The sequence below is a fragment of the Bicyclus anynana genome, chromosome 9 (assembly GCF_947172395.1).
Source record: "Bicyclus anynana chromosome 9, ilBicAnyn1.1, whole genome shotgun sequence".
NCBI classification, from domain to species: Eukaryota; Metazoa; Arthropoda; class Insecta; order Lepidoptera; family Nymphalidae; genus Bicyclus; species Bicyclus anynana.
The window spans coordinates 7358217-7371084 of record NC_069091.1 but is presented as its reverse complement, the minus strand read 5'-3'; the positions used below and the strand labels follow the sequence as shown (position 1 = coordinate 7371084).

The 12868-nt window shown below is 37.0% G+C and overlaps 2 protein-coding genes across 2 annotated transcripts in view; one reads left to right on the top strand and one right to left on the bottom strand.

Annotated features, from left to right (window-relative positions):
* Window positions 1–7356, bottom strand: part of LOC112044775 (phosphoinositide 3-kinase adapter protein 1) — a 34841-nt gene extending 27485 nt beyond the window's left edge. The window contains exon 1 of the mRNA XM_024080741.2: window positions 7169–7356. Coding sequence (XP_023936509.2) covers window positions 7169–7172 — 4 coding nt within the window. The 5' untranslated portion in view covers window positions 7173–7356. The remainder of the gene's footprint in view (window positions 1–7168) is intronic.
* A 3677-nt stretch (window positions 7357–11033) lies between these two features.
* LOC112044827 (J domain-containing protein) lies at window positions 11034–12393 on the top strand. The gene is made up of 3 exons (XM_024080806.2): window positions 11034–11192; window positions 11764–11865; window positions 12044–12393. Exons 1-3 carry the CDS (start codon window positions 11106–11108, stop codon window positions 12365–12367), a joined length of 513 nt encoding a protein of 170 aa, XP_023936574.1. The 5' UTR covers window positions 11034–11105; the 3' UTR covers window positions 12368–12393.
* Window positions 12394–12868: the final 475 nt, after the last annotated feature.

The window sequence follows — 12868 nt, the reverse complement described above, 5'->3', positions numbered from 1 at the left end:
ATTTGGAGGGCGTAGGTTCGAATCCGGTTCGAGGCATGCACCTCCAACTTTTCAGTTATGTGCATTTTAAGAAATTAAATATCACGTGTCTCAAACGATGAGGGAAAACATCGTGAGGAAACCAGCCAACCTGAAATTATTTTCTTATTATTTTCTTAATTCTTTAGGAGTGTGAAGTCTGCCAATTCGCATTTGGCTAGCGTGGTGGACTAAGGGCTAACCCCTCTCATCCTGAGAGGAGACACGTGCTCAACAGTGAGCCGAATATGGATTGTTAATGATGATATTGTTAGGAACATTATGAAACCTGGAAATTGTTTTGTCGTCGTGGACATTGTCGTGTTGTCAGGGAAATTTTTATTATTAGAAGAACAACTCAATCTACAAACCTATTATTCAATAGTCTGGGTCTGCAAATAAGATCTTCAGATAAGATGTTTACATAAGACGAACGGCGTATTGGAATCATTGTATAGGATTTATTCTAGACAATGTAAATTTTTACAGCCATTTATAACATACGTAGAATACAGAATAAGGGTCAATAGACAAAGATGGGCATTATCGGATGGACGGCGACGACCACGGCTTAGATACAATTGGAAGCTTCCGCTTGTCGAATTAATTCCCTGTGCACATACGTGTACGGCAGGCGAGTTACGGGGATACATCGGCACATCCCATGCAAATATGACATTTATTATCATTAAGTTAAGAGGTGTATTCCTTTGCATTTATTTGTCAGTGTGGATATTTTAGCACGTCTCATGGAATACGCTATGACCCTTGTACGTTCGGACTACAGTGACCATGTATATACTGATGTAGCTAGCTCGTCTGCTAACTGCGTAGATTATATAGACTTTTAATTTAGTAGAAGTGTTTCGTATAAATCTTTGGAATAGCATTGCACAGTATGTATAATGAAACTCATGTTTCCTGGGTCGATTTCTGGTTTGTATTTGAATGGATTTACTTATTTGAAAAATTGTAGATACTTAGCACAGAATAAGGAAAGTCCAGAATGAGTCTTTACTAGCAGCGTGGTGAAGCCGGTGAAACCAATAAAAAAAGTCACACGTCTCCTTGACATTCACATGTTTTTTCATAATTTGTATTTCAAAATTTAACACAAACATCAATTACGTAAATTAATCTACTAATCAATAATAAAAAAATACTCTCATCTTATTTCTTTAGTTCTTGTGAACACTTTTTAAAATATTTAATAACATAAGACGCCATTCTTCTTGAATAATATAGAAAATTACTGATGCGACGCTTCGTGTCGTACTGACTCATCAATATATTCGTTTTTGAATTTTGTATTTATAGCGGTTACAATACCGTCGTGTTCCGTACGCTCTATCTGCCTATTATTCTATCTGTGGTACTTGGTTAAATTTTTTCATTTGTGTAAGTGCCGTAGGCTCCTTAAAAAGACCTCAGAGACGTCAACGAGGGTTTTGGGTAAGTCCAGAAGCATCGCATGATGAGGACCAAAGGTAGAAGTAGAAGGGCGGAACGATTCTCGGATAGATGGTGTCTCCTTTAAAACTCGGCTTAGGTTGCAGTTCTAAAAGGGAGGTATGTACATATAGACTAGGTTTAAGTTTGTCAGTGCTAATGGAAGGTAACTATGGATTTTAGACCATAGCATTGGGGTATAGGCTGTAGCAGGTTTCGAGGATGTACATCCTCGATTGTCTAATTATAAAACGTATTTTCTATATTTTCCACAAGATATCATGAGAAATCATGTTTTCGGTCGCCAGTCATTTAGCTTCGCGGCGACTCTTAGCTAGTCACTAAAGATTGATCATTGAAAGTATTTTTCAAAGGAATGCGAAGCTAAGTAATTAGCGAATGAGGAAATGATTTACACTTGGACCGGGTTTGCACTATTGAGACTTCCAACCAGCTGGACTAATTTAGTCAAGGATTTAATTTAGTCAGTCATCCATGGTGGAGTGTACTTATAATGCAGCCAATCGCCAAAAGTGGAGGAGCATTGCACAGAGCGTCGCCCATCGCTGTAACCACGACCACTCTGCCAAGAGTAAATGATTAAGAAGAATAAATTGTTTAGTGTGGGCATGGAGAACATGTCGGGCAGGGGGTTAATACATTCTGAAGGGATCCCTTACACATAAGGTCACAAGTCCTGGGACCTCGAGAGATGTTTCCTCTAAAACAAAATGATGGTATCACTGTAGCTCATACCCGTCACGTTATACTTGACTCTTATCTCAAGTGACGATGCAGTCAAAGATGGAAGCAGGCCTATTTAGAAGAGGTACAAGCTTATTCTACCAACGACATATGTCTATGTTTGACGGTTTCTACGCAGCAGCATACGTACGTATGGTATATCTAGCTATCGCAAGCTCTCGGTCTATTGTATTAAGTATGTCACATTTTGGTGTTATTGTGTAGTTGTGTTATTGATTTATTATGCAGAGAGTCTCCAAGAGATAAATAATTATTATAGTTCATTGTTTAAATGATTAATGATTGACGGAGTGGGTGTTATTTTGGGACCGGTCATTGAGTAGCTAGAAGGTAGTTTGTTCTGACTATATAATGTATCATCTATGGTTCTGACAAACCGAGGCGTCCAGTTGTGTCTAGTATTATTTTTTAACCGACTTCCAAAAAGGAGGAGGTTCTACGTTCGGCTGTATGTATGTTTTTTTTTTTTTTTTATGTATGTCCAGCGATAATTCCGTCACTTGTGGACCGATTTTGAAAATTCTTTTTTTGTTTTAAAGATTTTCATTCCAGGGTGGTCCCATTTTTTTCATGTCAGGATCTGATGATGGCATCCTGGAGAAATCGAGGGGAACTTTCGAAAATTGTAGGGACGGCTTGTGCGTTTGTTAGTGTTTCCATAAGGTATTTTAAACCACTACACTTTTATGAAGGTCTGGAGTTGGTCTGATGATGGAGTCGAAACACAGACGATGGAACTCCTCAACGGTTCGCAGTAGCTACCTTGTGTTTGGACTTGATAAATTTGTATTGATGAGAACTTTCCACCTAGATGGGTTGTGACTGTATTAGGGGTCTGGTGATGAAGACGAAGGATAGTTAAGGGAAGTCCTCAACGGTTCACAGTAGCTACCTTGTGTTTTGACTAGATAATTTTGTATTGATGAGAATGTGACTGCATAGGGGGTCTGGTGATGAAGAAGGAGGAGAGTCACGTTTCTCGATTTTCTGAATATTCATATTACGTGTGGATAAAGGGGAGTGAAATTTTGTATATGAGTTAAGGTAGTATTTTTAAAATTGGAATTGTAGGACTTAGATACTTATCATAAGAAAATAACGCTTCAACTAATTGCTTATTAATTTTTGTTCACACTCAGTAGGTGTGCTAACACTAAAAATTTAAAAATAAAAATTTTAATAAAAAAAATTCAACCGACTTCCAACTAAAAAATTAACCTAAACTAAATAGCATAAAATAACATCTTACCTATGTGCTACCTTCTGACCAGTTTGAAGGCGGTGCCAATCCAGTGTCATGTTTTAATTAAAGCCGTTTCTGAAAGAACCACAGAAATTTTGTAATTTAAACGGCTTAAATTAAAACATCACTGGCTTGGCACCGCCTTCAAACTGATCAGAAGGTAGCACATAGGTAAGATGTTGTTTTTTGCTTTTTAGTTTAGGTTAATTTTTTAGTTGGAAGTCGGTTGAATTTTTTTTATTAAAATTTTTATTATTTTCAACATTTATATCATTCGAAACCTTACCAATTACTGCAACTTATCTACTTCAAATGATAAATAATTTTGAATTTAAAAAAACTATGAATGAATTAACCGTTATATTTTTACAGAAAAAAAATATTCTTACTGAAAATGACTAGCAATACGGTTAGAAAATAAATTTGTTTCTTAATAAAAATAAGTTTCTTGAAGAAAAATATTTTTTTTATTACTCTTCTAAATCAAGATGTTCGACGGTATACTTACCAAAGCTAGAAGTATCATTTGAAGCTGTATTATTTTTTTCTGTTACCAACAAGCATAACAAACTAGAAAACAAACGAACAAACCAATCATAAGTCTTCAAAAAACATCGAAAATCGTTTTCTGTAAAGTCAATGAATATTGCTTAATGTTTTAACAAAGGGGCGTTCCAAAAATAGCAGCCTGTGTATTATTACTCCTTTACTCTGAAGTGGGAGAATAGGGAACTTTATTTCTTTATGTTTTTTACCTTGAAAAAATCAGTAGGGTTATTATGTATCTCGGTGTACCATCCAAATAATGAGTCGTCATTACATCCTTTTTTATCATGTTTTCGCTTATACAAAAATCCAACATCGTATTTCGACGAAATGAGACGAATATCTTAGCATTCCATGGATTCACCGTGCGGGTGACGGGTCCATCGCGAGGTAGAGAGAAAATCTCCGAGGGAATTCCTTGATATTATTGTAACGCACAGAATCCAATGAGAATAGCAACAATCGACCATTATTAACAGAACCTGCCTCGCTGGCCGTTACCCCTCTGGCAAAGATCAATAATCAATGATCTAACGCGTTTATAAAAACTGTTGCTATACAATCGATGTTTCATTGTTGTAATCGTTTTCGTCGTGTAAAGAGCTCCCTAAAAATGCCCGTTTGTGTAATTGAATTGCATAAAAAACAGCCAAAAACTTGTAGTTTAGTAAAAGATGGAGTAACGTGCAACAATAGAGTCCATAATCCGTGAGCCTATAGCTTATTGCCATCCCTGCCATCCTACATTTACGCGATAGGTCTACGTACTCTTTGAGTAAGTATTACGTCGGTCACCGGGTCATGATATAAAATCAATGAAGGTAACGCACAGAGCCCGGTGGGAAAATGGGAAGAATAGAAAATAGGTCATCCAGCAGACGACCTACATAGCTGCCCGCGATACAGGTAGGAACGGTCAATGTTGCATAATCAATAAACATTCGAATGCTGGATTCAATAGAAATACAACGTGAAACATCGAGTGTATAGCCACCTATACAAACTTAACGTATAATCAGAGGTGATTCGCTTAGTGATGTATCATTCTGCGTATGGATTTGAAAAATAAATACGGATGACGTCACTATCATATATTTCCAGTAATACATTATTTACGTAATTGATGCTTTTAAATACAGCAAACATTTTGAAAAACCCCCGCCATGAAATTATTAATTACACTCTCGATCAAGTCATCAATAAATCTCTTTCAGTGCGCTTTCATTTGAGACCTTACTTGAGTATATTTGCAGACATTCGGTTGTTCTTCCCCCAGAACTTTTAAACCGCTTAACCGATTTTCATGAAACATGTCTAAGTACACTCGCACATACGAGTAAGTCACCTTTCATACAAAATAAACTAAACTGAAATTGCTTCATCCGTTCGGGAGCTATGGTGCCATAGACAGACTCACTGGCAGACAGACAGACAGACATTTCAAAATATAACACCCCTCTTTTTGCGTCAGGGGCTAAAAATCTAGTCCTTAGTATTGAAAGATCTTCACAAAGCATTGCATTGACTGCAATTTGCAAGTGATTTGGTGTTTTCGGCTGAGAAATTGTGTTCTATAGGCTTTCATCTTGTTACAAGCTAATTAATTATGCAATAATGATTAATATTGTTAAAAATGATAATTTTAAAAGAGTTCCTTGCCGGCTCTTCTATGCAAAAACCTGCCTTGTGAACCTTTTACAGACTTAATAATATAGAATAGTCAAACTTGACGTTCCCAAAAGTGCTTGTAAACAAAGCCTACTTACTTGACATTTAAACTGATTTTGGATTTAAATCCTACTAATATTATAAACGCAAAAGTTTGTATGGATATTTGTTTGGATGTTTGTTACTCTTTAACGCCGCAACTGCTGAACCGATTTCGCTGAAATTTGGAATGGAAATAGATTTCACTCTGTATTAACACACTCATAAGCTACTTTTCATCCTGGAATAGTCCATGGTTCCCGAGGGATTTCTGAATAACTAAATTTCACGCGGACAAAGTCACAGCCGGTCGCTAGTTATGCATAAAAAAGTACGTAATTAATATTTAACAACAACACCTTTACCAAGCTATGGAAGATCATTCTGCGATATCTAAGTATCTACGAGTAGGTTTTAAGTTTATAGTAAGTATAGTACGTAGAATAATAAAGTGTTAATGAACGCATTGTTTCATCGAAACGGGGCCGTGGACAGGTTTGGCACGCGGGCTAACAGTACCTCTGGTACCTCCTTGTCAATGTCATGCGCACTTAGTAGGCTAATTAGATACGAAATATTAATTACTACCAGACACAAATTAAGCAAACAGTTGTATTTGTTCATGCTACCTGATTTTAAGGGACATACTAAGAAGATACGAAGGTATGGAAGAGGAATCGGAGGTTAAGGGGATATAATGTTTACCTATTCAGACTGATTTTTATGCAGCTGCGACGACAAATTGCTTGGCGGTACGTCTTTGTCGGTAGGGAGTAAACAGACAAGGCCACAGTTTTTAGCCACCAGAGCTAAGCTCATTTGGAAAATTAAAAAACCTAAAATTACACATGTAAGGATCTGAACTCAGAACCTCAATGTTAGTAAGTACTGCGTTAAAATATATATTTAAATAAAAAAATAATACGCGAGATGTATGTAGGATGAGGCATTAGGTATCACTTCAGAACAACGTGGACTGGACCGATATTGATCAATTTTTTTTGTGTGTGCACAATTTTTAATAAATTATACCTAATTGAAGCTTGAGCTGCAGTTGAGTTTATTTTCATTTACTTTTAACTTTTTTTTGTCATTCACGAATTTTAGCACATCAAAATATCTCAGTAAAAATTCATACACTAATTTAAAGCTAACGTTCAGACAGATCAACATCTGTCGGGTAAGCTATCTAGTAGATAATAGAAGCTATAGACGTACACTTTTGAATACACTTACCTATAGTCTATAAAGGATTAGTACCTAAGTGTATAACATTAAAGATAGTTAAAAACCACATTGAGCTCACGTACGCACATTAAATCCATCTCAACAAAAAAGTTAAAGGTTGAACAAACTTTTGGCGGGGACACGGGGCGAATAGAGAATGTGGGAACGGAGCGAAGGCATTGTTGTCATGCATTCATATGCCACTCCACTCACCCATCGCCGGGACATCCGCCGATACTTCCGCTGCCAAAGATGGTGGATCCTAACGTCTAGTTCGTTGACAGCGATGTCCCCGATACTGTATCATAACACCACACCAATATGTACCACTTTTGGAATTACTAACGCACACGGACAAATTAATAGCAAGGTGTAAACATTATTATTCTCTCCCAAGCGAACACACAGCCGCTGTGGCCGATGAGCTCCGTAAACTTACGTTTAGATCGTCTTCAGTGGCTATTTTTGATGCAAAAGTGTGTTGGGAGCTCGAAGCGCCAATGTCTAGAGCATGCACGGAATATGCAATGCCGTTCGCTGCCTTGATGTTAATGTTGGTTTCCCTGCTTTGTCTTTTTTTTTATTTATTTTATTTTGTATTTTTTTCAAGGCTCACACAAGGTAAAGAGTATCTGTATCAGTATGTGGCACTCCCTCCAAAACGGCTCTACCGATTAATATTTTTTTGTATATTTGGGATGCTTAAATAATTTTTCACCCTACCACCGACCAAATCGTAAATTTTAAGTATCGATTTTAATTATCACCATAACAATGTAACCTGACGTTTTTAAATTTTAAAATACCTAAATATATTTTTTTTTGATTTTAATTTTTATCGCGATTTTAGTTTAGTGTGACTGTACAAGATTTGCCGAGTCAGCTAGTAAGTAGACCGAGAATATGCGAGAGTCAGACTTACCTGATTTTAGGAATGTAAGTCAGACCAGTCTTGCTGCAGTTTTAGAGAGGCCCAGGCCAAGGTTCAGCTCACTGCTGAGCTCGAGTCTCCTCTCAGAATGAGCCACGTTGGCCCAATGCGGATTGGCAGACTTCACACACGCAGAGAATTAAGTTTTCTGGTATGCAGGTTTCCTCACGATGTTTTCCTTCATTGTTTGAGACACGTGATATTTAATTTCTTAAAAGAGATTTTGCTGGTAATCCTCTCGCAACTTCTACGGCGTACAGACTAACCAAATAGCTATTTGTTAGGTCATAATATTGATTCACTTTTATGCTGTAGTCCTTCGGAATGTTAGTCTCCCACGGCACTGTAAGCTCTAACACACAGGCTAGTTTTTATCCCGAAAAAAATCCATGGTTCCCGTGGGATTTATGAAAAACAGGTTTTCATGCGAACTGATTTGGAGCATCCGGTGGTCACTGGTGTGTATAAAACTGTAAAAAATATTTAAATAAAAAAATGAATTATTATACCGCGATGGGTAGCAATCTCAACATTGTACGTCAAGAGGGTTTTCGAGATTTCGTGACCTTTCGTGACCTTCTATATAAGAAAACCCTCACTATCCCCCGCCCAACATGCTCTCTATACCTCTCTAATAATTTAATACAAATACCTGCTTTTTATAACAATAAAATTTATTATTGTTAACAGTAACTCGTAGGAACTCGTAACACGTAAGTATAGTATTCATTTCTACATATAGAATTGAAAAAAAAATCCTAGTGTCTAAATATTTCAGAAATGTTTACCTATTTTTAACCGACTTCCAAAAAGGAGGAGGTTCTACGTTCGGCTGTATGTATGTTTTCATGTCAGGATCTGATGATGGCATCCTGGAGAAATTGAGGGGAACTTTCGAAAGTTGTAGAGACGGCTAGTGCGTTTGTTAGTGTTTCCATAAGGTATTTTAAACCACTACAACTTTATGAAGGTTTGGAGTTGGTCTGATGATGGAGCCGAAACACAGACGATGGAACTCGTCAACGATTTACAGCAGTCACCTTTTGTTTGGACTTGATAAATTTGTATTGATGAGTACTTTCCACCTGTATGGGTTGTGACTGTATTAAGGCTTGGCACCGCCTTCAAACTGATCAGAAGGTAGCACATAGGTAGGATGTTATTTTTTGCTTTTTAGTTAAAGTTATTTTTTGACTTGGAAGTCGGTTGAATTTTTTTTATTAAAATTTTTATGAGTTCTGTAATAGTAAAAGGGCCTCCTACTTTGTATCGAAAATCTTAGGCGTAAAACTAATATTTAGTAAGTGCTTACTTAAATACTTTTCAGCGGCCTTCAGTAAAGTTGTTATAGAAAGACTGAAAGCTTTTATAGTGTCTGCTCAGAAAACAGGCAATTTATCTAATTTAAGATTGCGACTTGAAGAGATCTTATACATTTCAAGATAAAACTAGGGTTCAACCTAAATATCAAGTAGCCTCCATGGCTTCATGGTATGAGGTTCGGACTCAGCTCCGAGAGGGTTCGAACCCACTCCTAGCACAACATTTCGAGATAAAACTAGGGTTCAATCTAAATATCAAGTAGCCTCCATGTCTTCATGGTAAGGGGTTCAGACTCAGCTCCGAGAGGGTTCGAACCCACTCCTAGCACAACATTTCGAGATAAAACTAGGGTTCAATCTAAATATCAAGTAGCCTCCATGTCTTCATGGTAAGGGGTTCAGACTCAGCTCCGAGAGGGTCCAAACCAACTCATAGTACAGTTTTTTCGACCAAATAGACCCTTTATTTAGTCGGAATATTGGTCATATTTAAAAAGACACGGCAAATATTCTTGAAATTAACTACTTATCTATTAACTGAACTTATTATAAGGTTCAAATTTTATAATAAGTTATTTGACTTAACTTGAAAATTCTTTACCACACACGAAAACGAACACATTTTAAAACGTACAAAAAACATTAATTGAACAATCGTGTGCAAAAGCAGCCTTATCGCTAAAGGGACCTTTAACAGACCTTTGGTGAGAGGAAAAATTATTATGATTCATAGATTTTTCATCATCATCATAAACAACCTACATTCGGCTCACTAATGAGCACGAGTTTCCTCTCAGAATGAGAGGGGTTAGGTCTTAGTCCACCACGCTAGCAAAATACGGATTGGCAGTCTTCACACATGTTGAGAATCAACAAAATTTTCAGGAATGTAGGTGTTTTTCCTTCACCGTTTCAGACACGTGATGTTTAATTTATTATAATGCACATATCTGAAAAGTTGGAAGTGCATGTCCCGGACCGGATTCGAACCCACACCCTCCGAATTGAAGGCAGAGGTTATATCCACTAGGCTATCACGTCTCTCGAATAATGAGTACCAGGTGGAAATAATCTAGAACCGAAGACATCATAAGGTACTGTTAAAGTACTAGCCATCTTACTAATGTGGCAGTTATTTAGATATTATAAAGAGGTTTGACATGGTTATTATATTCAGAAGTCAGAACAAGGACCCTATGAAAAGACAGAGAAGTGCCTCCTATAAATTTCATAGCAATCGCACCTGTTTGCGTACAGAAAATATAAAAGAACAGGAGCCATTTATCTCATAAGATTAAGCCATCCTTACAGACACGAGTATTTATAAAATATGCAAGCGACATTGTCCAATATTAAAAGATAAAAGGCTCTACTGAATTATTGATTTCAACATCCTGAGTTGCGCAGTATAAGCTTCGGTTACATTTATAGAAAAGAGATTAAGCTACTACTACTTCAGAAAATGTGTGTTGTTAGGCTAAATCGAGTTGATACATTGCTGGATTCACGTTGAAAATGAAAATTGAGCTTTATAAGCGAGCAATGTACGTATAACCAAACGTAGTTGTCAATTAACGTAGTTTATGCCGTTAGATTGTGTGCGTGAATGTAAATATAGAACGAAATTGTTAGTGTGTCATCTGATATACGTAAGTGTGAGTGAATGAGAGAGAACGTAGTACAGATTTTCTCGGAAAATTGTTATTCTGATTTGAACTTTAAAGCTATGAAATAAGGCCTATAAAAGCGTAACCACTGCTATACTCCGACTATACGTTGGCTGCACAACAGTACAATCTATCTACGCAGTTTGCAGAAATATTATCAACACTGAACACCTACATTGACATATTTTTCCTCAGTATACACTGGGGTTTCGATAGGGAGGGTCGTGAAAATGACCGGAGTGGACGAAATATTGAACTATCAAAAAAACCCTGAAGACGACTTCTATGGATTGCTGGGTTGTGATGAAAATTCCAGTGTAAGTTTAATTACCATTTGTTTGTTGTGATTTTGTGAAAATTTCATTTATCGATTTCTCTGAATGTGACCTTATTTAAGGCCGCGAGTGTTGACCTAGATCCTGGATTTTGCAAAAAAAAAAATTGTTTGAGCACAGCTAGATTTAATTAAAATTTTATTATCAAAATAACGAATCATTTATCAATTTAGCGTTCAAAAAGGTTCGTAGTAGAGGGTTATCGCGTGTTTTTGTTCGTTTGAGGTGAGGGACTCGAGCCTTTGGTTTGGGTGATTGGCGCTTTGGTGGTCAATACTATTATTTTTAATTTATTATCATAACATATTGAATTATCTTGGAGATTTTTTATTTAACCTTGATCTAATACTACTCTGCGTACGTTAAGATATTACTAACTATAAAACTTTACTACCATAAATTATTGTCATCTTAAGTTCCGAATTGGACCTGAACCAAAGAATAAACACAGAATGAACTAACACCATTCGGGATATTACACAATGCAATTTAAAATAGTTTTAGTAGCAAACCATAGTAGGCTAAAGTAATTAACTAGATTTTCTTCTTATAGGTTGAGCAAATAAACGCAGAATACAAAGTTCTGGCATTGCAACATCACCCTGATAAGAATGAGGGTGACAAAGAAGCAGAAGCGAAGTTCCAAAAACTAAAGGTATAAAATAAGCTACATTAAACTTCTACCTATGTTGATGTTTGTTTTATTGGTTTAGAGGAAAACCCCAGGGAAATCACGCGGACCGCAATACTTAGTATAATGTTGGCGACATAAAAACTTGTTTTGATTATTGGTATTTTAGTGCGTAATACTGTATTGTTTTTGTATATTGCAGGAGGCCAAAGAGACACTGTGCGACCCATCTAAGAGAGCTCTCTATGACAAGTGGAGGCAGAGCGGCATTTCCATGGGCTACAAACAGTGGCTCGGCATGAAGGAGCATATCCAGCAGTCCATGCACTGGTCCAAGCCCAACACTAAAGATCGCATGCTGGAGGACGAGTCCGGCCGCTCCTCTGGCCCTTCCAGCCTCGGGCCTACCAATGCGGCCGCTCGTCGGGCCTCAGAGGGGGGCGCCAATCTTTGGGGCCGTTGGGGTGGAGGCAACCAGGAACCCCCCTCTGAAGTCATTTCTAAATTCCGCAACTATGAGATCTAATCTCCTGCGGTAGATTGTTTTAGTTTTTAAAAAAACAAGAGATTATTTGTGCCCTGGTCTCTTGTATTTTGTTGCAACATCTATGATTCTCAAACTCCTTGCCATTAAGTATTTATAATTTCAATGAATGTACAATTAGGTTAATAAAATTAGTTGGTAAAATGACCTTTCAAAGGGCACAATATTCATCAAGTCAGCTCATGGAACAAGACGCTCGAATGTCACTCGATATATAAATGTTCAGTGTTTTTAAACTTTCAGTGTATACTTATCGGTGTTAGAGCCCCAGGTTTAGACGTAGGTTCTGTAGGTGTAACACTAGTAGCCTACCCTTAGCTTTAAGCTACGCACATTCCTAAAACATATGAGTCTGATTATTACATTTCTGCTGCTGTACGAGTATGTCGAAACGTTTACAAGAATCTCTATTATATTTTGAAGAGTTATATTTTTGATCCTCTTTAAGACTATTTATCTTACTATAAGTATTACATAACCCAC